The 27,158-nt window shown below is 44.7% G+C and overlaps 1 protein-coding gene across 1 annotated transcript; it reads right to left on the bottom strand.

The window, feature by feature from the left end:
• Positions 1-406: 406 nt before the first annotated feature.
• On the bottom strand, positions 407-27,158 carry LOC137903014 (MAP7 domain-containing protein 1-like). Its single transcript, XM_068747132.1, has 18 exons — positions 27,023-27,158; positions 15,752-15,961; positions 14,383-14,451; positions 14,119-14,139; positions 11,767-11,930; positions 10,876-10,984; positions 10,079-10,183; positions 7,668-7,787; positions 6,955-7,082; positions 6,357-6,493; positions 5,697-5,935; positions 4,824-5,136; positions 4,570-4,750; positions 2,691-2,795; positions 2,500-2,550; positions 2,358-2,412; positions 2,070-2,276; positions 407-992 (listed from the first exon to the last, which is right to left on the bottom strand). The coding sequence occupies exons 1-18, from the start codon at positions 27,087-27,089 to the stop codon at positions 982-984; spliced, it is 2,292 nt and encodes a 763-aa protein (XP_068603233.1). The 5' UTR covers positions 27,090-27,158; the 3' UTR covers positions 407-981.

Below are 27,158 nucleotides of genomic sequence, written 5' to 3'. Positions count from 1 at the left end.
ACACTAAATTGCCCATAGGTGTGAGTGTGTGTTTGAATGATTGTCTGTATGTGTGCTGCCCTGCGATGAACTGGCGACTTGTCCAGGCTGTGCCCCGCCTCTCGTCCGTTGACTGTTGGGATAGGCTCCAGCACGACCCACGACCCGGCAATGGACAAATCAATTTGGAAGATAAACGCTTGAGTTGAAAGCCTTCAGTGTCAGACGAGGTCAAAATTAAGTAATGCAGCCCAAAGGCCTTATGGGAAATGTAGGAACAAATAATTGGACCAATGGTTAAATAGAAAGACACGGTATCTTGGCATCGATTGATTGTTATCATGTTTTTTTTCAACCCTTGAATAACCGCTGAATGTTTTGAAGTTTAATAATGTCTGTACATGAATTCATGACGACGGACTCCTTTTCATGAAGCTTTATTTCACAGATCCCCTGTAACAAGAGGCCGAGGCAGCCGGGCTCATTTACATACACTCTGTGGCCTCTCCTTACTGTCCTCCCATTGTTAAATAACTCAATGATTCAAGACAAAACAACAAGCGCGCACACACACACACACACACACACACACACACACAGTTCAACTTAAGGTAACAATATCAATATCATAATGATGGTAATAACATTGTCAAATATTAAGTATTTCCAGGATCTTATACTGTATTTTCTAAAATGTGTTACATAGTCAGTCATCTTTAAGGTGCACCATAAAATCTGTGACGTTTCAATAAAACTTAACAAATGCTGCACCATAACACGCAGTCAAGACAGAGAATACATTGCTTTTTTTATATATATATATAGCAGATGAGAGGGTTTTTTTAAAAACAGCCGTCCTCCTCCTCGTCTTTGTCCACTGCGGCAGACACTGTAACGCACTTCATCGCTTGTTTGGCACACTATGTTATAAGCTGCTGTGGAGTGGCATGAATCTTACAGCTCAGGCCGAGACATAAGGCGTGTCTCTGGGTGAGTGGGCGCTCACAGGACCTCTGCAAGGAGTCCAAAAAAAAAAAGATCAGTCTTTAAAATATGGAGGAAAAGGGATGTCAAACATACAGACAGAATTAGAGGCATCTTAGTCATGTAAATGTACATGTATGTTTAAATGACTGCTTTTGCTTGGAGACATGAGAAGGAAAAGTCTTGCTAGCTTGAACTAATAGTTCAAATCGCCTTTATGGAGTAACGTATGAAAGCTCATTGAAACAAAAGGTGAGATTTATCAAACCGGTATCTGAGACGCTGCTGGTCGCATTTTGAGGAAACTCTGGTTTTATATTTCCGTTTCCGCATTTGAAGGAAATGTTGAGGCGTGAAAGTAATCGCTAGTCCAGTGTTGGAACTACTTGGTTTCTAACGAGCTAAAATAGGCCGATGTTGAATTAGACTCTTTGATTCTTGGATCACTGAAGCCCAAATTCAGGGTCAGGACCCCCCCCCCCCCCAGTGCAAACCAGCATCAAGGCCATAATAGATAAAGGTTTTGTTGCAGAGGTTTATTCTAATGTATGATCAACTTGTGCTTAGCGTAGTTACGGTATCACGTTGTAAGTAAAAATGATGAAACGTGTCCTCTCTGACGGTGTTATGGACTCTTTTAAAATAATCCCCCTATCCAGATCCAGATCCAGATCCAGATCCAGATCCAGATCTGGATCAGGATCTGGATCTGGATCATCATCAAAATGTAATTTTGGTTGTTCTCTAGGGCCTATCAACAACCAAACTGAGCCAATCACATGACCTCTTTGGTCGAGGTAGTAAGAATTAAAAGCTGATCACTTTGATTTAATTACAGAAGGAATTTTTTCTTAACCTAAAAAAAAAAGAAGATGTACATTTTTCAGAGTTCCTCAAGTTCTTAAGAAATACTGTATACATATATATTCTGGTATACTGTAGAAGTCTAAAAAGTCATAGACTTCTTATAACTGAATATTACAAGAAGACACACCACCGCTAAAGATGAACACTTGTCTAAGGTTGGACCTGGTGATTAAAGGGCTTTTGCTGAGTAAGGCTGACGCTCTGCTGCATCAGTCGCATCCCGTGTGTCGCTTCCGTACCTGCGACATGCTGAGGCTTCATCGGGCCCGCCTTCATCAGGAAGGGCTCTCCACCCTCGAAGGCCAGGATTGGCTCCTCGTAGTCAGTCGCCTCTCCGTTGGGCGAGACGCCGTTCTGGTGAGCAGAAGGCTGGACGCCATTTATGACAGGAGCGGGCGCACTCTGTGACGGGCCGAGGCCCGCCGCACTCTGCAGGGTTCCAGCTGCTTTAGAAACAAAATAAAGGAATGGTTCATTTCAACGGCGTGTTAAAGGCATTGCTGCTGCCCTGAGGACGGGACACGGACCTTCACTGAGCTCTGTGTCCTTGCCGTTGACATGTGGCGCTTTGACATCTCTCTGCTGGCAAGGCAACAAAGAGAATTTGTTCTTCAGAGAAACGACAAAGTTGAGTTTTTTGTAGTCCTTTTTAGTAAGAATCGCACACACCTTGTCTCCTGCATCGCTTTTACGAGTCCTTTTCATGATCTCATCAAGGCGCTGTGCAGACCAGATAGATTAACTGGTTAGAGGCTAATGCTTTCTTCTTTTTTTTTTTAAATAAAGATATAAGTCATGATGAACTCCAGGCAGAAGTGAATGAATGACCTTCTGACCACAGAAGATGCTTTCCTCCTCACCTTCTTCCTCTCCAGCCGCTCTTGCTCTTCTTTCTGAAAGTGCTTCTCTCTCTCCAAGCGTTGACGTTCAGCCTCCTCCCGGGCTTTGGTCTCGGCCTCCTCTCTCTGAAGAAGGACAGCATGAAAAAAAAGACGCTTTCATCGATGTTTGATCATGTGAAGTGACGGAGAAACGACGAGAAGCAGTGGGTTGCCAGTCATTTGAAACCTGACGTTGTGTAAAAAAAAGTTCTGTACACTCGAGGCAACACTTCAGATGCTCAAAGCGATGAGCATGTGCCTAACGCGTCCATCCATTTTCTTGTAGATGAGACAATCAATTCTGCTAAATTGCATGTTTTTGAAGTTGCAGGAAACCGAAGAACCCGGAGAAAACCCACACGAACATGGGGAGAAGACACAAACGGCACACAGATAGGATTCAACCCCGGTACCCCCCAATACTTCTTCGATCCCAGCGCGATCCGCTGTAATACAGGTAAACCCCTGACCACCAGGGGGCGCTCATGCCCGGCAGCTCTCCAGCATTCACACCAGTGTTGACATTGTGTGAGCAGCTCCATGGCCCTTGCTTCACTGAGCAATCAGACTCATGATGTGTTAAAGTCAGCGATGAAACCATCAATACATCTATCAAACCTACTGTTTTTAAAGTCACCGCAGTGAACTTAACTGTCATTTGCAAGTAATAGATTACATTTTATGAGCAGAAATCCAGTAACATACATTTCCAATCTCCACGGCTCAAACACTTTCACCTAAACGGAGCTTTAAACGACGCGAGCTCGCTCCGGCCCGGAGTGTCTGAGGCCGTCGGGGCGGAACAGGGCTCCGATTGAGTGAACAGTCAGGGCGCTTCAGGCATGTCGCATTCTGACGCCGCTGATCCGACCGTCATTCCGCTGCAGAGCTAAGTACACAAGGCAAAGCAGGCCTGCCACTATCACAATGGCTCCTTCAGTCTCATCACCATTATAGAGGTCACCAGCTGGCCTCCGTCCAGCCAGACAAGGGGCCTCTAGCACACATCGTCCATGACAGCAGGGCATATTCCTTCTGTAATCTGCCTAGTTGCCAGACAGAGGAGTGGAGAGCGAGTCAGAACAGGGGCTGATGTTTGGGCACAGTTAACCCAGCCCCTCCAACAGCCAGGCATCCTTGTAGCCACTAATCTGCCCAGATGGTGAACGGGCTTATGGCATGTGAATCACAGGGATTTGCGATGCTTAATGGAAAATTACAGGGTTTTATTTCAGTGCGTACAGTGTTTACAGCTCAGACCAAATAATCATGTGAAGTGTTGGGCATTGGGTATTCATGCAATGTTTTCATCTAATCCTTTGATTCCTTTAAAAGCAACCAAAAAAAGATCCTCATCGGAAGGAAAAAAATAAAGCTGACTCCCAAAAAGAAAGTATTGATTTTCACCAGCATTGGCTCAAATGTCAAAGGCCTTTGGGTTTTATTTGCTGCTGAGGTCTTGCACATGAAAACATGGAGCACGTGGTTATCAGCGCATCTCAAGCTCCTTTTTGGTGCCGCTCCCGTAGGTTTTGTTCGTACGGGAAATCCACGCGTTAACGTACGACATTTATGCTCATTCGATGGTTCTACTTGATTTCAATAGTGGTGAATTAGGTTCGAGAGCTTTCTTCTTGAATACAAATTCAGACATTTACGTGAGACATGAGGCTTTTGGTGCTTGTGAAACAAGGAATTATATGATGTGCAACGTTTTGAGGAATCACCTGCCGTGATGACCTTCAATAAACACGCTGGTGGGTTTTCCTGAATCCTGACTGGCAGATTCATTTAATGGCAGATGAGAGAAAAAGAACTTGAGCTATAAAATATAGCCTTGATGTTTCTGGTCACTGACCTGTTTCTGCAGCCTCTCGTTCTCCTCCTGCTCAGCTCTAGCTCTCTCCTCCGCCTCCTTCTCCTCTTGAGCTCGCTGGGCTTCGTCCCTCAGACGCTGCTGCTCTGCCATGAATCGAGCCTCCTCCTCTCTGCGCTTCCTCTCCTCTGCTTCTCGAGCCATCGCCTGCTCCCTAAGGATCCTGAAAAGACGTGTGGACGTTAGATTTCGCTCATGGTCTTTTAGTTAGTGGGATAAATCTGCAGAACAAGGACCTATTCTTGTGCTCCTGTTCCAGCCGCTCTTGCTCCTCTCTCTCCCGCTGCTCCCGGGCTTGCCTGCGTTTCTCTGCCAAGACACGAGCCGCCTCCTCCGGGTCATTGGTGCCGGCTGATGGCCTGCCGGCCGGCGCCGCAGAAGGAGCAGGATTACTGGTGGAGGCTGCAGCAGCAGCAGGAGGAGCAGCTGAGGCAACAGTGCTATCTGTGTTTGGCACAGTCGGCGAGGCCGCTGATGCAATTGGTGTGCTGAGGGAAGGAGGTGCAAGCGGTGCTGAGGAAACCGTGATGGCAGGAACATTACTGGAGTCTGTCAGATAGAAGGACAAGAGATTTAAAACAAATATTTATTACAATATCTGAAGAAGAAGAAGAAGAAGAAGACAGGTCTATGTAGAATGTCATTCTATATCATGAAGTCGAGTCAACTTTGAAATTTTAATTCTAATAGGCTGTGAGCATCATGGCCAACATGGAAACAGGGCTGTTAGATGCTAACCTCACGCTAACCCTATTATTGCATCATAGACTTGCAGTTGGGAAATGCCAGAACACACCCATTTGTTTCTGGGAATGACATTTTTAAATTAGGATTACACCCACATGTCAACCTGGATTACAATTATTATAAGGGGACACAGGTTTTTGGACGGAGACACTGGAAAACGACTGGTCGGACTGGGTGGGCCCGAGGAATTCAGGGGTGATGGAAAGAATTTTGATCGCCGTTTTTCACGGGAGTGGGTGAAGTTTTATTTTTGTAGTGAAAACGTGAACGTTTGATGTGCCCATAAGCAAGGAGGTTTATCACTCTCTCTGCTGCTGCATGACTGGAAGCCATGTCGGCCATCGTGGATCGTAGACGCTCACTGTTGTTCTCCGCTGGAGTCGCAGGCTGCTGGGGTTCGTGCTCTTTCTCTACGGTGACAGCCGTGACCATCTGGGGCTGGACCCTGGCAGGTGTCTGGGATCTTTTGGGTCTGGTCTTGTTGCCAGGGGGTGTCTTCTTGCCAGAGGGGTTTTTGGAGGATGCTGCAGGCACCAGGGGGGACAAGGGCCGGCTTTTGGGGGCGGCAGGCGACGGAGGTCTCTTTTTGGGCTTTGGGGTGCTGAGGAAAAGAGAGGTAGACAATAGTAGAGGTGAAAACCGAGCAGCGGGTTGGCAGCAGAGGACTTGAGGTAACTAAGGTTCCCTCAACTGGGTCAAGTGGAAGATCTGACAATCCACACTCAGCGGCCAGCCATCGCTCTTTAGGTGCAGGGGGGGTATAATATGAGAGCAGGCGATACAGGTAGACACCAGTCAGGTAAACCCCATTCTGCCAGAGAGACTCTGCCGCCGGCAGACGGACCTGCTGCTGTCCAGGACTGCCTCCTCAGCTAGATTTATTACTGCACCTCGGCCCACCTGTTAGACATGAACCCACTCCAAGGATGAAGCATGTGACCCCCCCCCCCCCTGCCTCTGCCTCGCTTTATGGCATTTTACAGTTTACACCCACCTACATAGCTGGTGTTTATAGATACTACCTGGTCTCCGGTCTGGATCTCTGGGTCATGGCGGTGGGCGATGCTGTCTGTCTCTTCTTCTGCACTTTTGCGAGTGCGTTCTTTTCCTTTTCATTCTCTCGTTCCTTGTCTTTCTTCTCTTTCTTCTTTTTGTCCACCTTCAAGGAAGAGGTGAGACAATCAGCTATGACCACAGGCTAAGGTCGTCCTGTTCAGTGCCAGTGTCGTCACCTTCGATTAAAGACTACGTTTCTCTTAGTTCTGTTTGCTCCTGAGGAAATGTCGGAATCTTTAGCTCTGAAGCACTTCTCTAGTGGCTGCCTGAGTGTATCAGGGGCTTCGTGTTGAGAAGGGAGGCTTTTAGAGCAGTGAGAGTCATCCAAAAGTTGTGAAAAAACAAAATCATTGCGTGGAAAGATGCAAAAATGCTTGGGTGAGGAGTGCAAAAGTGGAGTCGGGCGATAATCCTCAGTGTTTATGTTAATCAGTTAATCCCTTGTTAATTTATAGCAAATTTGTGCTGATGTGGTCCACATCCAAGTTTTCATTCACATTTAAAAGGTCAAGAAAGATTCAAATATGAAGGACTTTTTCTTTTTATGTGTGTGTGTGTGCCTACCGGTGTGGAGTTCCTTCGGCGTAGGCGCTGGGAGATGTCCGGCGTGCTGGCGGAGGAGACTCTCCAGCGCTCGGTGGTGTTCTGGCGTGAGTGGTGGTGGGAGCAGGCGTTCAGCGGGCTGGCAGAGACTGAACGGGAGCAATGGCGAGAGTCTGAGTAATACACAAATGTGCAGAGAGCGGCAGCAGGGCCGAGGTCAGCCCCCCCCCCCCCCCCCCCCGACACACACGACACACAGAGGGAGAACACAACACGCTACAAAGACACCGAACCAGATCTGAGAGACACACGACTGACACGACGAGAGAGGGATTCATTCCATGTCCTGTAGTCAGAGTTTAATAATTCATTCATTCGTTTGTAGCGTCATCAACAGCAGTGTTCTCTCCTCAGGAGAAAAAACAAAACGATAATAATAATTGATAAATAATTTCTAAAAACAGCAAATATTTGCAGTTTCTATATTCTCAAATGTTACAATTTGACACTTTGTATTTTTCTGTTTAATAATGTCATCATCACAAAAAGCTAATTAATAAAGACATTGATGAGAGTTCAGAAATACTTTTGACATGTTTTGGACAAGGGATTATTAAGTACTGTAGATATTTGACATCGATAGAGAAGGAGTAAGAGAGGGAAGAGCACTAAGCTCTCGCTGCAGTGACGGTTAGATGGACATAGAGGGACATAGAGGGACATGTCCTACTCACTAGAGTCGCTGTTATTGAGGAGAGCGGCGGCGCTGCGACTGCGGGCCAAGAAGGACAGCGTCGGTGTCATGAGCCGCTCCACGATCCGGCTCTCCCACGGGCTCAGGCGCAGGCTGCGGGCTGACATGACAGGAAGCCGTAAGGGTCAAATTACTGTCAGAGCTCACACAGGTTCTCAGAGGCGCTCACAGCAAGAACACGCCCACGTTTCCTGTGTACTCCTCTACTTTCACACAGGTGCACAGGTGTGGCGTTCCTCACTGATGACAGGACACTCTGCTGCGTCATCAACTCAGATGAACAACCAGCAGCAGCTTCTGGGTTTGCAAAAAAAATAAAGAATTCTCAGAGGAAGGATCAATAATCGCATCGGGTGATTTGGTAAGGAGGCAGATCTAATGAACTACGGTCAGAAATAATTATAGTAGTTTTAAAAGTACGATAATTACGGCACTTAAAAATATCAGCGTTCGGTAAATATTCTCAAATTCTACCTTTAATATATATATAATAATTTCCGAAACGGCTTGCCATTATGTATATATTATGTTTTTTAAACTTTATTTTAAGATGAACTAAATGCTGCTGGCTGTCGGTCATACAGACACAGAAGCGGCATCAGTCGTATCTAACCCTCTGCAAGGAAGAGAATGAATGAACTTCCCAAAAATGAACTAGTCCTTTAAGAAATACATTTAAACGAGTTGCTGGGAACTTGACAATTGCATCTCGCTGACTAAACAGAAACCTCAGATGGACACGGGATGCACCATCTCAACAAGGTAGTCCAGTCCCAAATGTCTGCTAACAAAAGCTTAAACTGTCAACACGCTTGTGCACGATGTGTTGTCAATGCTCCATGGCATCACTGCGGAGACCGACACAAAGGTATATGCATGACACACATGAACACACAACACACATACACGTTATAATCACAGTTGATGTTTGTGTGCATTAAAAAACTAAACTCTAAAACACCTTCTTACGTAAAGACATTCACCTCTGCGCCACATCGGCTAAATCATTTTAACACGTTTTACGACTGACTGATAAGCTGACTACGTCCTGTTGCCTGGCAACAATCATTTCCCTCCTCCTCTTCTTCCTCCAATGCGGCAAGAGGAGGCTGATCTGAGCTGCTGCCTGGCGAGCGACTGCTAAACCTAAAGGTGGACTGATGATGTCACCGCTCTGACTACCCCCCCCCCCCACCACCACACTATTACTGACCAGAGCTCCACCAAAGAACAGAAACACCAGCTCTGGTATCGATCATGTAGATTAATGATTCAGGGCCTTCTCTTCCCTGTGGTGTCAGAGCCGATGTGAATAATGGCTCAAGCACAAAGGACGGATATCTCGTGTGGTGTGGGAGGAGCCGAGAGCTAAACCGCTGATTGCACTGTGGCTGATATGATCTACAATGACGCGCGTTATGAGGCGTGACGAATCAAGGACATGCGGCAACTCAGACGATGAAATGAGCGAGACGTAACAAGTTAATTAAAGTATTCATCATCTTGCTGCCAAGGCAACACAGACTTTTGCCCAGTTTTCTGATAACATATGAAAAGTTATTTTTATTACCTTCAAATTCTATATAGAGGCATTTGTGTTTCAGCACTATATTTCTGTATTGCCTCCTTACTTGGCTCATGGTAGGGGATAATAAATCCCTATCAGGCTAATAAAAAAATCCAATAAAATATTTTTAAGGCCAGATCAGATCCATTTCAAAATGTCAAAATTTGTTTGTTTCTTTCCTGCTAACATTTCCAACCGTCCAAGTTTTAGGAAAATTCTTCGAGAAGGATTTGTGTAGTTCTGCTAAAGCAGCAATAACCCCCCCCCCCCCCCCCCCCCACGCCACCACCAACGGAGATAAACACAAACAAACAAAAACACATACAACCAAAATATAACAACAACAACAATATAACATCAATAATAACAATGCATGTGTCTAGTTTCAGTTGCAACGGTCACACTATAATATCCACCACCACAACACACCACCGACAGCGAAGATGAGGGGAGCAACCAATGAAGAAGGCAAACACAGAAAAATAGATCACATAATACGGTTCAGCGATGTTGATGCGAAAGGGAGGCTGATCAAAAATGCAGTGGAGACTCAAATCAACGACAACCACCAACTGAAATTAAAAACCACGATGCGCATGAGGCCGAGAGCGTGATCAGAGGACGGAGCAAATGACCAGTCACCAAGCACAGGCAGGCAGGCAGGCAGGCAGGCCACCAGAGACGACGAAAAAAAAGAAAGAAAAGCAAAAACTCTGATTAGGGTAAGAGGAGGGGAGGTGGAGGGAGATGAAGAGGAAAAGGAAGGGAGGGAGGGGGTAGGTGGGGGGGGAGCCTGGTGGACACTGGCGTCAGGTCGTCCTTACTTCTGTTGGGGGAGTTCCAGAGGGTGGCTGAGGATTTGGACAGCCTGCTGTTAATGACAGGGTCCACCTGTCTCGGCAAGTTGACCGTGGAGGCCGAGCATCTGCCTGCACCGGAGAGAACGCAACAGACAACAACTGTTCACAAAGCAGCCGGGGTGCAGGCGGCCCCAGCCAGGCCTGCTGAAGAGACGGGGCTGTTACTCCTCCTCGACAGCAAGGGCTCTCCGTTCTCTGAGCGAAAACTCATTAAGATTTAGGGTGGGGGTGGGGGGGGGGGGATTCTGGATTCAGACTTGAGGAAAATGGGAAGGAAATTTAAGGAAAGTGTGGGAAGGGAGAGTCACTATTTAGGGATTTCCTGCTGCAAGAAATCAAAAATATCACACGCGCGCACACACACACACTCATGCACATCTGGGATCTTTCACACTTTGAAGATGAGAAACTCGTCTTCACCTCATTTTCTCAGGTCCAAATGAAGCAGGACGTCTCATGTTTGACACACAAAAAAAAGGAAATTATGTCACAGCTCTCCGAAAAACGTTATTTACGCCGCTAATCTGATGAAACGTGCTCCGGGCAGCTACGTGTTGCTCGTCTTTTTGCCTCTTTGATCACATTTAAATGGAGAAAACAAGAAGTCAAATGAAATTTTGCCTCAAAGACAGGCATTCAGTGGCATAATAAATGACCGGGTATTGATGTCCACGCCTTGATCGCAGCAAACCCTTCACAACAAGCATCAGTTGGACCAGTGAGTCACGGCCCGTGCATCGAGTCTTCTATTGACGACTCACTCTCTCTGCGAGACGTCTGGTTAAGTCCCCCCGCCCAGGACCACCTCTGCTGGCGGATCTCGGCCCACGTCTTCTTTGTTGACCTCTTGATTGCTGCCTCATATCTCTCCTGCAGGACAACACAGTCTGAGTCGAAGCCATGTCAGAGTTTTCTCATATTCACACTCTTGAAATGAATTTTAATCCAGTGGCCACACTGATTTAGAGGATCCCAGCAGTTTGGTAGTATTATAATTAAAAACATCAAACAGATAATGTAGAATCTTTATATTCGTATTTATTAAACCGGATCCCAACCCAGGTGAAATGCTTCCTGTTAGCATTCCTGTTTTTCACAGCTGTATGTGTCAAACTGCTGCAGTCTGAGGTTGCAATATAAGACTAGATAAGCACAGAGAGAGCGCAGACCTCCACCAAGCAGCTCATCCACCTCCTAACACCGTTAACATGGTGATCTGGATCACCACCTAAAGGTTCTAAATTGGTGTATAACGATACCAAGAACAATCATGAAAGGTAAAAGTGAACCGGAGTTGATTTTTCAATCCATAAATGGAGTTGTCAATGTTAAAATTGTATATATTTTTCCTGACCTCACTCTGGGTCAGAATGTCTGGCTTTTGCCAGACCATTTAAATCCGTTGCAATTAGATTGAATCAAGTTAAATAATAAACTGTGAGCAGTACGGGTTCATTGCCATCATTCCTCTCGAGATTCAATAACATTAAGAAGCTTTCATTGACAGGGTTTTTCTTTTTTTTTGGGGGGGGGTCATACATTGAGGATGAGATTGAAATGTTCCATGGAGATATTTTAGCATCGTGTGTGCCAAACTACATTTTGTTAATCGCACGTTGCTTGGTTGGATTGTTTTGAGTTGTGCATCTGACCTTATTCTTTTCTAGCTTCTGTCTCTGTTTCTCCTCCAGCAGAGATCGACGTTTCTCGGCCTTCAGCCTTTGCTCCTCCAGCTTCCTCCTGCGGCCCTCCAGCTGGCTCTCCCTCAGGCGTCGGGCCTTCTCCTCCTTCTCCAGCCACTGGGCCTTCTTTGCCGCTACAACCACAGAGAGCGAGAGAGGTTAAAAAAAACAGAGTTTCAAGTTAAGAAGCCGGTTTCTGACCATCATTTTTTTTATTCCATTGTTAGCAAAGGTTGCGGGTGAAGGAAGACCAGATTCTCCTACAAGTCAGTTTGCCAAGTTGTTTTTTTTCAATGTTGTAAGAAAACTCCATCTTATTTCTCTCCTTACTATATATTTATGATATAGGAAATATCCTAATAATAAAAAACTGTAAGTATTTATTACCGTAAATAGAGTTTTGATGTGAGATCGCAAGATTAAAGTGTTCAGAAGTTATAATTAGTCATATTTTTTAGGTTTAGCAAAACACTAATTCTGAAATCTAATCTGAAGTAAATCTAATCCTCGAAGGAAAACAAATTCTGTATTTACAATAATGCAATATATCCAATCCAGTTTTGTAAAAAATATTGCCTTCTGGACCAGGGATGACTGTCGGGGAGTATTAGCATTCATAAAGTAAATGCTAATACTCCTGTGGAGTCTGATTGCCTTGGTGGTCTCTGTCCCCTTTTTGTTTCCTGCTCCAACAGGAGTATAAGTATGTAAACTCTCTAGCAGTCTCTCAGAACCAAAGAAGCCTCTTGGATGAGAGGAGAAACGTCTTCGATCCAACTTGAACAAGTCCAATTTATTCTTCTTCTTTTTTCCCCTATTCATGATTCTGGACCAAAGTAGCTGCCAGAACAACATTAATGTCAGTAGGACTAAGCAGCCATCATAGCTAAAGCTAGATAAACCAAATAAAAAGATTTAAACATAATCTATGCATAATGAATTCATTCTACAAAGATGTCGACTCATCTAAAAGTGTATCATCATTCAGCCTCAACTACCGGCATCCAAACAGAATGGCTTCAGCAGATGGAAGACGTTGTGTGTCTGTTACACTGTAATCCTGAGACAGTAAATGAACAGGGGTTTCCCGCTGTGTTTACACAGTTTTTGTTTGCACACACGCTGCTGGCTCATTTCTTGGAGGAGCAATTAAACAGCAATCAATCCTTTTATATAAAGACTAGTTGTGGAGGACATTGGATTTGCCGCAATCTCTCTGTTATTCCCCCCCCCCCCCCCCATCAAGGAGGTAAGGGTCTCACCGTCGTTTATTATTTAGTTCGCTGAATATGCCAAGACATTCATGATGGATTTCAGTGAAATGTTACAGAGAGGTGGGCGATGGAATAAAAAGGTGATCCGATTTGAGGAGGATCTGGATCAAGGTGAGGATCCAGGATTTTTTTTTTTTTTGCCACTTTATTGGAGTACAAAGCTCCACTTTGCTTTTCTTGTGTTTTGCATATAATGGACTGAAAAAAACCACCTGGGGGAAAAAGTCAAATCATGAAAAGTTGAGGGTAGATGATGATGATGATGATGTGGGTTACATGCTGCACCCGACAAAGGTCGTTGCATGGCCTATTTTGCTATGCGTCAGATGGACAGGAGCGCAAGCAGTGCAGTCAGAGGCATGTTTTGTATTTAGTTCAGCATTCTGCAGCTCATCTCTACCGATGAGTCAAAGTCTGAGCCTCATCGAGAATAAGAAAACCTTCTTCAATACCCCCCCCCCCCCCCCCCCCCACCACCAATCCAATTGTGTCTGTGCAGCAGGATCGAAAAATATGTCAGTTTAATGCTTGTGAGTGAGATTTTCACATTGTCATGAGTGTAGCGTTAGCAGAGATTTACGCACAATATATTCAGTGTGCAGTTGCGCTTATATAACAAGTCTCAGGTATTTGTTGATAATCAACATGCGTAACGTGCAGACTCAGACTCTGTCCAAGACATTACAGAAGAAAATAAACTGATCTTGGACAATCTGAACAAATGTGGTTATTATAAAAAATTCTGTAGCCACAAAGCCAAACCACGATTATAGATATGAGCCAGGCACACTGGGTGGGAGTACAGAAGAGTAAAATGTGAGTATGAAGAAAGCTCATTTATGAACGTTTATGGAGTTTAAAAATGTTTCCACTGATCGATGATAGGAAAAACAAACATCATTATTGATTCATGCAGGGTTTAAAAAAAAAATGGAAATGATTGTTCAGGCCAGGAGAGGGGGGGGTGTGTGTGTGAAGGAAATGAGTTGAATCATTCCCAAATGGCAGAACTGGAATGGTCACCGAGGGTTTTAGTGGAGCCCCTTACCTTGCAGCTGAGTTTGCTGTTCTGAAAGCCATGCAAGGAGAAACAACAACAAACAAGACATCGACAACCATCAGCTGCATCACAGCAGAGTGACAGAGGAACGTTAATACTACAGATAGAATAGAATAGAATACAAAAGAATAGAATAGAATAGATGCATGCATCAGGTTAGTTATGACACAGATATGCATCAACAAGAGAATCAAATCTATTTCAACTTCAGCTCAATATATTTAACAATGGCGATGCCTTATTATTTCTTACCAATATATCTGGCTCTTTCCTCTCGCCGCTCTTTTGCAAGTTTCTGTCGTTGCTCTGAGCTCAATGAATCTGTAGGGAGAACAAAAACATACATCTTACATCGATTTCTTTTTGGTGGGGCCTGCCTGTTATTTGGCTCTGAGCAGGGTGTGTGTGCAGCTGGTTTATCAGAGCTGTGTCCCTTAAACTGCCTACAGAGCCAAAAAACAGCTCAAAGAATGGCTGCTATAACTACGAAGTAAAATTCTATGTGAGTGTCACTACCAAACACATACTTTGTCATTCATGAACAGTACAAATAAACATCAGAATTAAGAACAAGACGTTGTAATTATGTCTAAAAGTAAGTTTCTCCCCACATAGGGGATTTTATTGACCTCCACTGCACTGGGATTGCATTTGTAAGGGTAGAGTTCACTTTAGGTAATTTGGTGCACTGATGATGCTAAACTCTGCCACAGCTCAGCTGTAACATGTGTGCACGAGTTTTTTAGCTGATCTAATTTGCAGTGACACTGACCATGAATCATGGTGCCCTCCAAAGGATAGCGCAGTGCAACACGGGATTTGTGAGACTCCATCTGAATTAGAACTGTCTCTGAAAAGACATGACTGAAGAAAACCGGGACCCCCCCCCCCCCCGGGGTGCTCAATGAGCTTGTCTCCTCTGTGCTATGTAAAATGCATGCTGTGCATTCTCAACCAATCAGACTGGGCCCTGCAGCACTTCGACACAGTCCCCATGGCAACCTGAATATCCGCCCCCCCCCCCCCTTCCCAGCTTTCAAAGAGCGTCCTACACAGACGTACAATTCAGTCTGGACGATATGCAGACACTATGGAGGGAAAATAAATATTGCTGTCCCATTGAGATGTCACTTGATGCATCAGTCCCTCACCCGTCCACCTCCCCCCATCCTCCCACCAGTCTTCCTCCACACTACACATCCGGTGTCCCCATTGTAAATAAGAATTTGGATGTCGTTAATCTGCATCTGTGTGGAACGGTTCAGCCTGAAACTTCTATTCGAAAAAGTTCTTTCTTTTTAATAATCGATGGATGTTTTTGGGTTCCTTTCATACATTTAGGTCATTTCCACACTGCACCAAGAGGTCACATATTTAAATGCTAATGTGAGAAAAATGTCCCCCGCTTCTGATCTCAAGACTCATTCTCAGCTACTCTTTGATTTCCATTGTAACACCAGATATATCAAAGTTATGTCCTGCGTTCCGTGCGTCTGATTCCCATTTGAATGACAGTACTCAACATTAAGTACCTTGCAGTTCTTTTATCCATCAGACACTGATGACTGACTGGTGCTAGAGCGAATCCGTCTAAATATGGCTAAAACATTTAGAACTGCACCTTTCTTGGGCTGAGGGCTGCTTCCCGGAGTGGGGGGCCCGACATCTGTCTTGGAGGAGGCCTCTGTCCTGGTGAGGGTCTCTGTTTTTGGGCTGGACTCAGTTGTAGGAGAGAGGTCCGTGATGGCTGAGTCTTCAGAAGTCAGAGGGTCCTTCCCCAAGGACTTGTCTGCATCCTGGAAGGACCGAGACTCTGTCGGCAGTGGCAGATCTGGAGGACAGGCAAAGATCAGATGATGAGAACAAACAACAAACAAATAAAAACGAGAGAGAGATGTTTCGTTAATTATATGTTACAAAATCTGAATGATGACAGCATCAATATAGTGTGTTATAGTTACTGTAATAATGCAAATAACTCCAAACATAGACACACAAAACGTTCTGTTCCACTTCAGCAACAGTCATGAAAAACATGACTTCAAACATCTGTATGAAGCTTATTGTAAGATACAAGATGTGTACTGTAATGGTGTATCACAATACAGGCGTTCAGTATACTGTGATATACTGCAAAATGCGAGGCCATATGTTGTTTCTTAGGTAATATATGTTGTATTCCTGTCTCAGATGACGTTACGTTGGAGATTGATGAAAGATGGGTCATAAATCCATCCAAAACACAAGAATCAGATTTTCTTTTTTTTTTTTTTCAAGTGTATTGATTTTTTTCTCTCACGCAATTACTAACACAATAAGTAAAACACCCAATGACTAATCACACACACACAGGATGATAAAGTAATTCCTGAATCAGACCTTCTGACTGCATGTGTACAGAGGAGTAAAGTGCATTATAATTCCTCTATAACACACCAGTCATCTAATTGTTGGGCGGAAACCGTTTCCCTGCATTTAAAAGAAGTCGTGACCCATTATTAGTGATTGTCACTCAAAGTGCAACGTTTACAGCTGCTACATACTGTTGTTGATGCTTTGTTAGAAAAGCCCAAATCACTGCTTCCAGCCTGCACTGCTGTTTGGTATTTCTTTACTATCTATTTCATTTTTTTAAAGTTTTCATAGTTAGTTAAAGATTATTTCACATACGTAAAAACACACTTTCCTTACCGCCAACAATGAAACATTATGACGATGTGCACATTATTACTGTTGGAATGATTTATGAGTCATATATGATGATAAACATTGCCTGTGATAATATAATATAATATAAATGCCACCTAAACAGCAGATCCCTGTGACTTGATTCACATCCATCATTCGCCTTTTATCAACACAACACTTTTGCCTTGCCTCTTTTGGAATCACTTTCATCTTTTTCACAACCAATTCACACACGTCAGAAGATGTGACAGCGCCACAGTGGGGGGGAAAAAAAGTTATCCTGTTGAACAAATCTGTGCAGCACATCCACAGTAAAAGTAGGGAGAGAGAATCAGACACGGATTGATTTGCCCTGGAGGGGAAGAGGGAAACAGGTCGCTGTGGGGGTCCTTTGAAAGACAGATGCTTACACCGTGACTATTGTGGTGCTCATTAATCACAATTGGCTTAATAACCCTCATAGAGACACCAAAACTGCTCCAAAAATCCTTGACATCACTGTTAGGGCAATAAATGTTCATGGATGCTGCAGCTGACTTTTGGACAAGCAAGCAGAAACTGGTGCTGGATGCTGATCTTCTTGGGAATTTTATTTTACAAAATAATTGTCCATTTTCTTGCGTAAAGACATTAGCGATTGAATGAAGGATTTTGTAATTGTACTTTGCTAAAGGACGGCATTTACCACCTCGCCCTCTTCGGTTCTTTCGGTTCAAGGACAGCATGCACACGCCTACAAGGACAACGTGAAGGAGAAAACGAAGACAAAGACAGGGAGGAAAAACGGTGCAGCAGATTATCCCCACACATTTGTAATAAATGTGTGGGGATTAAAAAAATATAAAAAGCGTACAAAGACCGGCCAGAACTGGAGAAATAATGCGATAGTGTGAAGGTGAGAAACCAGCGTTCCACTCATGTCGGCCTGTGATGGGCAGATGGGGAGTGCCGCTCTCGCCAGGCCCATCCAGACCCTCACAGAATCACATAAATCACAGATTAACACTGGGCTCCAATCCAGCGACCCCCACTGTACTTCAACACAGAGCTTAATGCACGGGCCGCACTGCAGAATACTAATGGAGGAATAGCACGAGTTATTGGAAGAAAAGAGATGCAGGATCATGAGCGAACAGGCGGGCACTGCTTCTTGGTGATATTAAAAAAATGGATTAGGATTTGGCATAAAGAGGATTGCAGCTCTCCTCCTGACTTGAGATTACTTGTTCACCAAGAATGGCTGACTTTTTGAATGTGATCAGTTAACAGCCTTACAAGGATGTGGGAGACCCGAAGAGTCCAAACAAGGAATCACTCGGATTACTTTAATCCCTAGAATCCAAAGTATTTCAGGGAGAACCCCCCCCCCCCCCCCAAAAAAAAAACAACAACAACAACATCAGAAGTCAATACAATTCAAACCTATTGGACCTATCCACCTAAAAAGTGGATCGACTAAGTAGTGCTGACTATACACTTAAAAATATATGTAATCAGAATCTGAATACTTTATTGATCCCTGAGGGGGGATTTGCTTTTTTGTACAGTTGCTCTGCTCCAGAAAGGTTTCCATGATCATGGAGAAATAAAAGCAGTTTATCACAATATACTATCCAGATACCAGATTAAATGAAGAATGTAAAACGAAGGACATACAGTAATCAGTGTCTGGGTTCCTCTACTCCTCCTCTTCCTCCTCCTCTTCCCCCCAGAGTGAGGAGTTGTTCAGTTTGATGACCAGAGGCAGGAAGGATTTCCTCTGGCGCTCAGCAGTGGATTCAGGAAGGGTCATCCTACTACTGAATGAACTCCTGTGTCCAATCAATGTATCGCACACAGCATGTGGACAATGTCCTCTCCAACACCACCATCAGAGGGTCCAACTTTGCCCCAACAATAATTTGGGGCAAAGTTGGACAAGACAAATAGCCGACGCTTGACTTTAATGTGCGGTTCTAGCCCCGCCTGTGGCTGCATGTTCTCAGACAAGACAATGAGATCTCTCTGGTTGTGGTTTAAGAGCCGACTCCAGCTAGTTATTAAGTGACGCTTGATGCGGGCGTGGCTGTTGTGGGTTGTCTCGCATCTAACCGTGCTTTGAAAGTTTTAAGTCTTTTGGTGTTAATTGTTTAAGAATCCATGGCCACACATAAAATGTTAATTATTAATAGTTAAATCTACATAAAACAGGGTTAAAAACAAACAAACAATCAAACAAACATAGCTCACTGTATCCATGGCAACATTAGATCGACCTCCTCCTTGCACGCGCCCAAAGGAAACTGTATTTTACAAAAGTAAAAGCACAACCCCTAAAAGGAATGCATTTTACTGATTAAAACAGTTTATTACACTTCATTTTAGTTCATTTTGCATGACTGTGGCTTAAAAAACGTCCCACCGACAAAATGCTTGTGCATCGTTTTTACTTTATGCTTCATTACACAACAGCCCCAAAAGTGAAATCTGGTAACAGCACAAAAACTAGCGTGGCGTCCACCCGTCACTGCCTCACCCTCTCGGCTCCTCACCCTTCCCTGACGTCTCCGCTTTCTGTGCCGCCGTGACAGACTCTGGGTTCATAAATAGCGTTGAGCACCATACTGAGAATGTCAGCCATGAAAGGGGTTTGGCTTCCGCCGAGGCACCTTGGGACAGCAGCACGGTGACCACAAAGTGGTGCACCAGATTTACTGGACAGCACCAGAGGAAATTTAAATGTGTTTGTGTGATCCACTCTGGCTGGGGAAGTCCATCTGGGATAAAAACCCGGGTTCACCAGCAACACAATGAAACCGGGGGGGGGACGACATCCACATATGAGCTGGTGACAAATTTAGCAGAAGTAAATCTCATCCACAGCTGAGATTTACCAGTGTTGATCAGCTGCACTCGCACATACACACACACACACACACACACACACACACACACTCACACACCAACTCCTCAGACTGCTGGAGGAGTGTGGGGCTGCTTACACGTTTCACTCAACTGCACCGCATTTCCCAGAAGCATTTCCCACAGCTGCGTGGGCTTGAAGGGACACACAGAAAACAGCTCATTAGTCCCATAACGGTGACAGACGTTTTGTTTTGTGGTCCGGGCAGAGGAAAGCAGCCACGATGGTGCAGCAGACCAACCAGCCACACACTGCCACCTTTAAAACGGCCCTTCCTTCAGTGACCTCTGTAGGAAGGGCCGTTTTAATGCATTTGCTCGCAGTTTAAAGGTATTACGGCGGAAGAAGCTACCGCAGATCTAACTTAGCTCAGATAGACGAGGCAAAGGTCCTTCCAAAGAGTAGAGGCAAGTACCTTTAAGGGGCATTGGGGTTGCCTAGCGATTATCATTATTGCATTTCATATTGGTATTTCAATGCTCCTAGTTTGGTTTCAGGCTGAGGACAAATGATTGCTCGTCATTCCCATGATGCATCACTCCTCTCAGTTCTAGCCCCGTCTCAACTCTCCACTTTCAAATAATGGCAGCATATTTATGATGTTACTGTTCAGTTCAAGAGTCCCCCCCCCCCCCAAAAAAAAAGGCCCCCCATGCTTACTGTATCTGTGTGACTGCATGTCTTTGATTAATTTTATTATTACCACCAGGGCTCTTCCAACGGCAACACGGAAAAATGTCTTCTGTGAAAAGGGCCTGTTTTCAACATCAGTGAGGGTCGGCTAAATAAAACCGCCACGTATCAAACTATCAATACAAAGTACCGGCCAAGGTGCATCGTATTTCATGGAGTCTGATACAAAAATGTATCAGTTGATAACTGTTGTCTTTGCAGAGGAAGTCATGCATTCCTGCAACACAAGACGATAGCGCAAACACACATTGATGGATAGTCAAAGGTGGGGAGCAGAACCCCGCGTTGTGTGAAGCGGGTCAGCCTCTATTGTCTGCACTTTTGGACATGAAGGGGAAAGTATGTGAACACACACATGTGTGTGATGAGTGGTTCATGTTGGATCTGGGTCAGGCCAACCTCAGGAATCCTTGGCATCCACACTTCCCCATGCACATGTTTATACAGCATGTGTGTGTGTGTGTCTGCTTGGCCTGCATGAGTCAAAGAATCAAAGGATTAAAATCCCCCCTAAAAAAGAGAAGAGCTTAATACTGCAGAAGTCACAACAAACAACATCTGAGTAATTTCACTTCCAAAAAACACACTCAAATTAAAGTAATAATAATATATATTTTTTGAAGTTATTTAATTCATTGTAATTTGAAAACCTTTTGCAGAAAACGGCGGAAACACCACTGGGTAAGAAGCATTCTGGAAGAGACTAGATGTGAGAGCTTGCATTCTGGAAGAGACTAGATGTGAGAGCTTGCATTCTGGAAGAGACTAGATGTGAGAGATTTCACTCTGGAAGAGACCAGTGGTGAGAGATTGCATTCTGGAAGAGACCAGTGGTGAGAGATTGCATTCTGGAATAATGTTCTAACTAATTTGACAGCTGCAGTCTTGCTAAGCTCAGGTTTAAAGTTACAGATGTTTAGATACTGTTACAACATTGTTGGTTCGTTACCTTGACCACAGAGGTAGTGGTCTGTTTGTCTGTTAGCAGGATTACACACAAATAATATATAATGAATATAATTCCAGATGCAATGAGCAGGCCTTCATGCTGCGACTCGGATTTCGAGGGTGAAATTTTCGGGGCACTATTAGGTACAAATGGGATGATGGTGAAACTGAGGTGCCTTGGTGGAGGCTCTCCAAGTTCTGTCCACTTCAGAATGAAAAGTTAGCAGGAAATCACTGGTGAAAAGACACATTTTGAATTTCAAATGTACATGATGAAATTATTAAACAATTATACTCAAGATTGTGTTATGGAAAATAAAGTATTTCAGGTATATCTTGGTTATCTTAATATGAAATAATTAGCATTTTTTAAATTTATTTTTTATGTATTTAATATTTGAAATTTTGGCAATCCAGATGTGAGCAAATTTAATATAGCTCCTCTAAATCTCATAAACATCTTATCTTCAACCACGTAAAACCTGGATTGATCAGCCGACGATAGCAGCCGACAAAGGGTAGAAAACAGCGAATTAAAAACCAGACAGGACGCGTTTAATTAAAGCTATTAAACGTACTGCAGGGCCAGAGAAGTCAGTCCACTTTAAACAGGGGGGGGGGGTCTCAACATGCTTCAAGACAACGACCAAAGCCAAATATGAATCATATATGAATCATCTATTATTCAATTTTTCCTCCTCTCGTCATCGGCTCAGTCTAGATATATATATATATTAAAAAAAAGAGGTCAAAGGTGATCCGGCGAGAAAAGGGGGAAATCTTTTCAGCTGCTTTTCAGCGGCAGACACCAAGAAAGGCTTTTCTCTGAGACGGAGACAAAACAGCCGAGGCGGGGGTTTGGGTTTAACAGAGGCTGCAGTCGGGGAGTTTCACTTCCTCACTCATGACCTCATCACTCGCTCATCTCCGGAGGACATAGCAACAGTAAGCATGGAGCATAATGCACACACACACACACATACAATAAATCTGCAACAGACCCCCCTGAGTCACCAACACACTTTTCATAAGGCTGCAGGACAGAAGCTGAAACTGGCCGAATACAAGTAAGGCCACTGCTGTTACAGTGAGAGTCTTAAAAAGGTGAAGACACACATTTAGCAAGACACGTTGTGCACTCCTGTACACAGAAACAGCTTCAGCTAATGTGAAATGGCCATGGAAACGAGTCAAGCAAACATTATAATCAAGCATACACACACACACACACATATATATATAGACCACAGGTGCAAACCCACACTCTTGTTTGGGATTCATAAGTCGGGCATAACTGCGTCTGGCGGACTAATGTGGGCTTGGCAGCACAGTGAGGTGTGATGATGGACGATGTTTCATCTCATCTGAGGTCTGGTTTCAGGGCTGCGCCCGGGACACAGCCGGGATGATGACAAGTCCTGCTGTCGTTGCTGCAAAAGTAATTTTACCGAATCATTTAAGTTTCTTTGGGGGGGGGGTATTGTTGAAAAAGTTGAAAAGCGGAGGAACAGCAAAAAAAGTAGATCTTTTTGCCTACCTGTTGGAAAAAAAAACAACTCTCTGAATGTCTAAAATCAAATCAAATATGTGCAGTAGAATTATTCTGGTCTACACCAACATTATTTTAGCTGTATGTGTGGAGGACAAAATATATTTTACAAAAGGTATTTGTACAGAGATGTCTGTGAATGAACGATGTGATCTTCAAGATTAGAATTCAACACTTTTTTATTACAGTATCGACTCTGGAGTGTTTTGCTTCAAATAGATGAGCGGACGGGTCGGTGACGCCAGCCTCCACGTGACTTACTGCGGCGCCGACCCTCAGACACGTCCAATCTGGCAACCATGAAAGCAAGAAATGTCATCTCACAGCACTCGAGACGAGAACTGCAGCCAAGTCTGCAACCTGGTCGCCATCTTTTTTTTCCAGCCTTTCAGGAATAATTTCAGAGCGGAGACAGAAGTGGAGCGATCTTTTAGCAGAGTCACTACAGCTCATGTGTGTGTGTATGTGTGTGTAATGGGAGAAGCAGTGTGGCGTCATCCCAGACTGCAGGGGTAATCAATTGCCTGGTGCAGGGTGAGATGCAGCATGTTAACGGCTTCAAACCCGTCAAGCTACAGAAAAACGCAGAGACGTCCTAAAATAAATATTGAGAAGCCGCCTAGAGCGACGCACGACAACGTCGCATGTCTGCGATTCTGTGAGCGTGCATTCTGACGGCCATCGTCTGCACTCTAATATTAGAGGCTGTGGGTCCTGTGACTGAGACGGTGTGAGATTGTGCACAAACACACACACACACTCTGAAGCAGGGCTGGAGGATGCATCTGTTACTGTTAGTGAACTCCCTGAGGTTGCATGACACATCATGAAAAGCATCCAGCGGATACTGCAAGGAGACGTGGGTAATGGGGGGACAAGTATAGGACAGGAGGCCGATCCCAGCTGACACTGGGTGGGGGTGGGGGGTGGGGACACCCTGGATAAACTGGCAGTTTATCACAGGGCCACATGAAAGACACTGACACTGAAAAATAAGAATGATCTGCTTAAATCTTCAAAAGCAAAGTGGCCTAGCTCTATCAAACCAGTGTTTGAAACCAGCTATAAACATTCAGGTACCGGTAATCATAGCATGGAAATGGATGTGCATCAGGGGTGGGTTGCATTCATCTTTGGGTTCTTTCCTTCATCCGGAACATCGTCTCTAACATCCATTCAGAGCAGAAAACCAGAAAGCTCCCCCTGAGAGGATGGGAGTCCTTGCTTTGCAGGTTTAAAGTCTCTGTTGGTGGCTATAACAAGTCAAAATGAGCAAATCCAAGTCCTGTTCTTTGTGTTTCCTGTTATAAACCTGCGATCTGGGCCTGCTGATCCAAATACGTCCCTCACAGTCGTGCATCTGCCGCCAGAATGGCTCGACCCTGCAGCACAGCAACAAGCAAGTGTATAACGAGTCAAAGTCCAGTTTGTGAGTCTTGTCCTTGCTGTTGTCATGGTGACCTCCACACCTCTGCTCTGGATATCACATGACTATAATTGAAGTTTAGATCATTTGTTGAAGCTTTTACTTTACGTTTCTGCACAATCCTTAGGTCCACAAACAGGAAGTGTTGCTGCCTTCCCTGAAGCAGGAGGGGTGGAACCTTGAAGGAGGGGGCCGCACCACTTTTTTTTTGTGGTGTGATCCTTTTTACAAACAGGATTATCGATACTAATGCCCTATTTATGTCTGTTTCTCTGAATGCCTGATAGGAGGGGGAGGATGACGAACGTGGGGATAAGCTCCCGGGAAGCGTCAGCCTTCTTCCTTCATTTTATTCGGAAGCAGAGCGGAGCATTTCCATTCTTTTCCTGTGCGAAGCGGTTCGTGTCAGGGCTGTGGTTTATACCGTCTGGCCACAGGGACTGCTGGACGTGTGGCGTAGCTGCGGCCCCCTCCTTCAAGGAACCGCTCAAACCACAACAACCCTACCTAAACCTCGTCTCCCTGTCAGGCCTCTGACTCACTGTAGCCTATCCCCGTCCACACCCAGGCCTCCCAGTGGCATTCTGCTCTCCCGCCCGCCTGCACAAGCATTCCAGCAATTTATAACTGAATTTAAGAATATTAAATGTCACTTCCTTCAATTAAACTCTTTCAAAAGGTAAGTCAGGAAGACAATCCCTTTACACGATTTGGCCATAGGATATTCTCCTGGATTCCCCCCCCCCCCCCCCCCCGAGGTCTCGGCAGAGTCATCAGCCAGCACCACCACGACCAACGACTGGACTCCGTGTGGTGGATTCATCTTGCTGCTGCTCAAAGCAGATGCTCTTTGATCACAAGCTCCATTAAGAGCACAAGCGCTGCAGACTTTCTGACCTACTAATTATCATATTCCATCTGCTGTAATATATATTTATTATTTTTAAGAAGGTCGTTTTTCTTTTTTAGGCCATGGTCCACATATCCAGGCCTGGCAGGGACGTCGAATGTGTGCCGAGAAGAAGATAATGTCAACAAAACGCAATAGCCCCTTACGCCTAGATAGGCGCTCGGGCCTAATGACCGGGAAGCCCGCTGGGCCAAAGGGAGTCCACGTCTCCTGACCGGAAGGGTACAAGGCTGGAGCAGTTGGAACAGTGGCACTGTAGCTATCAGAAAAAGAAGACCTTTTCATCTGGGGGGTGGGCTGCATACAACTTTATCTGCTTACGAAACAAGATCAGAGTTTTGGAGCATGCCGTGCCTTAAAGAGGTTTCACTCCTGCAGTCATTCCGCATGCTTGTTTGTTTTTTTACTTTAATCAACTCAGTGTTATCTCTTTTGGTAATAGCATTAGCTCTCCGGGATCGATCGGGGCTCTCTGTCACCATTAGAGTACATCTGGACTCCCCACACATGACAGTGGTGATAAAAGGCTGTAGCACATGTTACTCCTCTCGTCCAATGCTGAATACATCTAGTGGAAATGTGGGGAGGGCGGACAATGAAAATGGAAAGTCACCTTCCGCCAGCACAGATCAATGCTGGAGGTGGAGGCAGCATGAGACTCGCCTTTAGGTTTATATGCGGGACTTTGGTATGTTGCTATAATTGTGTAGTCTAGATATGACATCATAAATACTTTTAAAAATAATAATTTCACAGATGGGGTGGTCTCACAGCAAGGAGGTTGCGGGTTCGAATCCGACTCGTGGCCTTTCTGTGAGGAGTTTGCATGTTCTCCCCGTGTCTGCCTGGGTTCTCTCCGGGTTCTCCGGCTTCCTCCCGCCAACAAAAACATGCAGCCTAGGCTGATTGGTGACGCTAAATTGTCCGTAGGTGTGTGTGTGTGTGTGGCTGATTGTCTGTCTCTATGTTGCCCTACGATGAACTGGCGGCTTGTCCAGGGTGTCCCCCGCCTCTCGCCCATTGACTGCTGAGACAGCTTGGCCCGCGACCCGATAACGGACAAAGCGGTTGGAAAATGAATGAATGAATGAATAATTTCGCAGATTATCAAACTATGATGGATTGCAAATAAATAACCGGTAAAATAAATCAGACTAATGTCGGCGTCTAATGAGAGAGAACTGTCAAACACAGCATTCCTGTGCTGCTCAGCCTCCTCGCATTGTAGCTGCTCCAAACAGCCAAGATTTAAGTGACATCCATATCATCATGCGCAGAGCGGATGACAGTAGATGCTCAGGTCTGCAGCGGTTAGCATCTACGCTGCCGAAGCGCTTCAGACACGAGATGGGATCAGTGATCCTGCAGGGATCCTGAGTGGCTGTTCTTTTTTTTTTTTGCAGAGATCCATGTTTGTTTTCCGCAGCACCAGACTGTCCAGGCCATTTTTCACTCCTCTGTGCATCATTGGCATGTTTAGTAACGGAGACCGGAGCTCGGTGCAGCATTCCCAGAATCTCCGCTGTTCCAAGTGGATGATTAAAACAGGTAGGAAAAAAAACATCACATGTGTTGCAGTGGTTAAATCTAAGGTGGGTGTCATCATGAAGAAGCCTGACAGGAAACCGCAACACTTTCATCATCACTGATAGAATAAATAAAGAATGACACAACGTCATTTATTATCAAAACACAAATCACCATCTTGCCATTATCTTGATTTTTGACGTATTACATATATATATTTTTAATGTATATTAAATCTAAGATACTCACATTGGTCTTTTAGTGTCAGCTTCTCTTCAAAATGATGTCCGAGCTCTTTATAATCCATTGTTTCCATTCAGTCGGATCACAGTTTTCCAGTTACTGTCATTCCTCAGAGTCGCTCAAGTACAGGAGAATAAACTCC

This window comes from Brachionichthys hirsutus, chromosome 13, assembly GCF_040956055.1.
Source record: "Brachionichthys hirsutus isolate HB-005 chromosome 13, CSIRO-AGI_Bhir_v1, whole genome shotgun sequence".
Classification (NCBI taxonomy): Eukaryota; Metazoa; Chordata; class Actinopteri; order Lophiiformes; family Brachionichthyidae; genus Brachionichthys; species Brachionichthys hirsutus.
This window is presented reverse-complemented; position numbering and strand designations above follow the sequence as displayed.

What these genes read in the sequence shown, in the direction of transcription:
- LOC137903014 (XM_068747132.1), bottom strand. Translation starts at nt 27,089, where the DNA reads ATGGAAACAATGGATTATAAAGAGCTCGGACATCATTTTGAAGAGAAG. An exon ending in CTGGAACTCCCCCAACAGAA is followed by an intron (nt 7,788 to 10,078) that starts GTAAGGACGACC and finishes CTGTCATGTCAG; the next exon opens with CCCGCAGCCTGCGCCTGAGC. An exon ending in GAACAGGAGCACAAGAATAG is followed by an intron (nt 4,751 to 4,823) that starts GTCCTTGTTCTG and finishes ACGTCTTTTCAG; the next exon opens with GATCCTTAGGGAGCAGGCGA.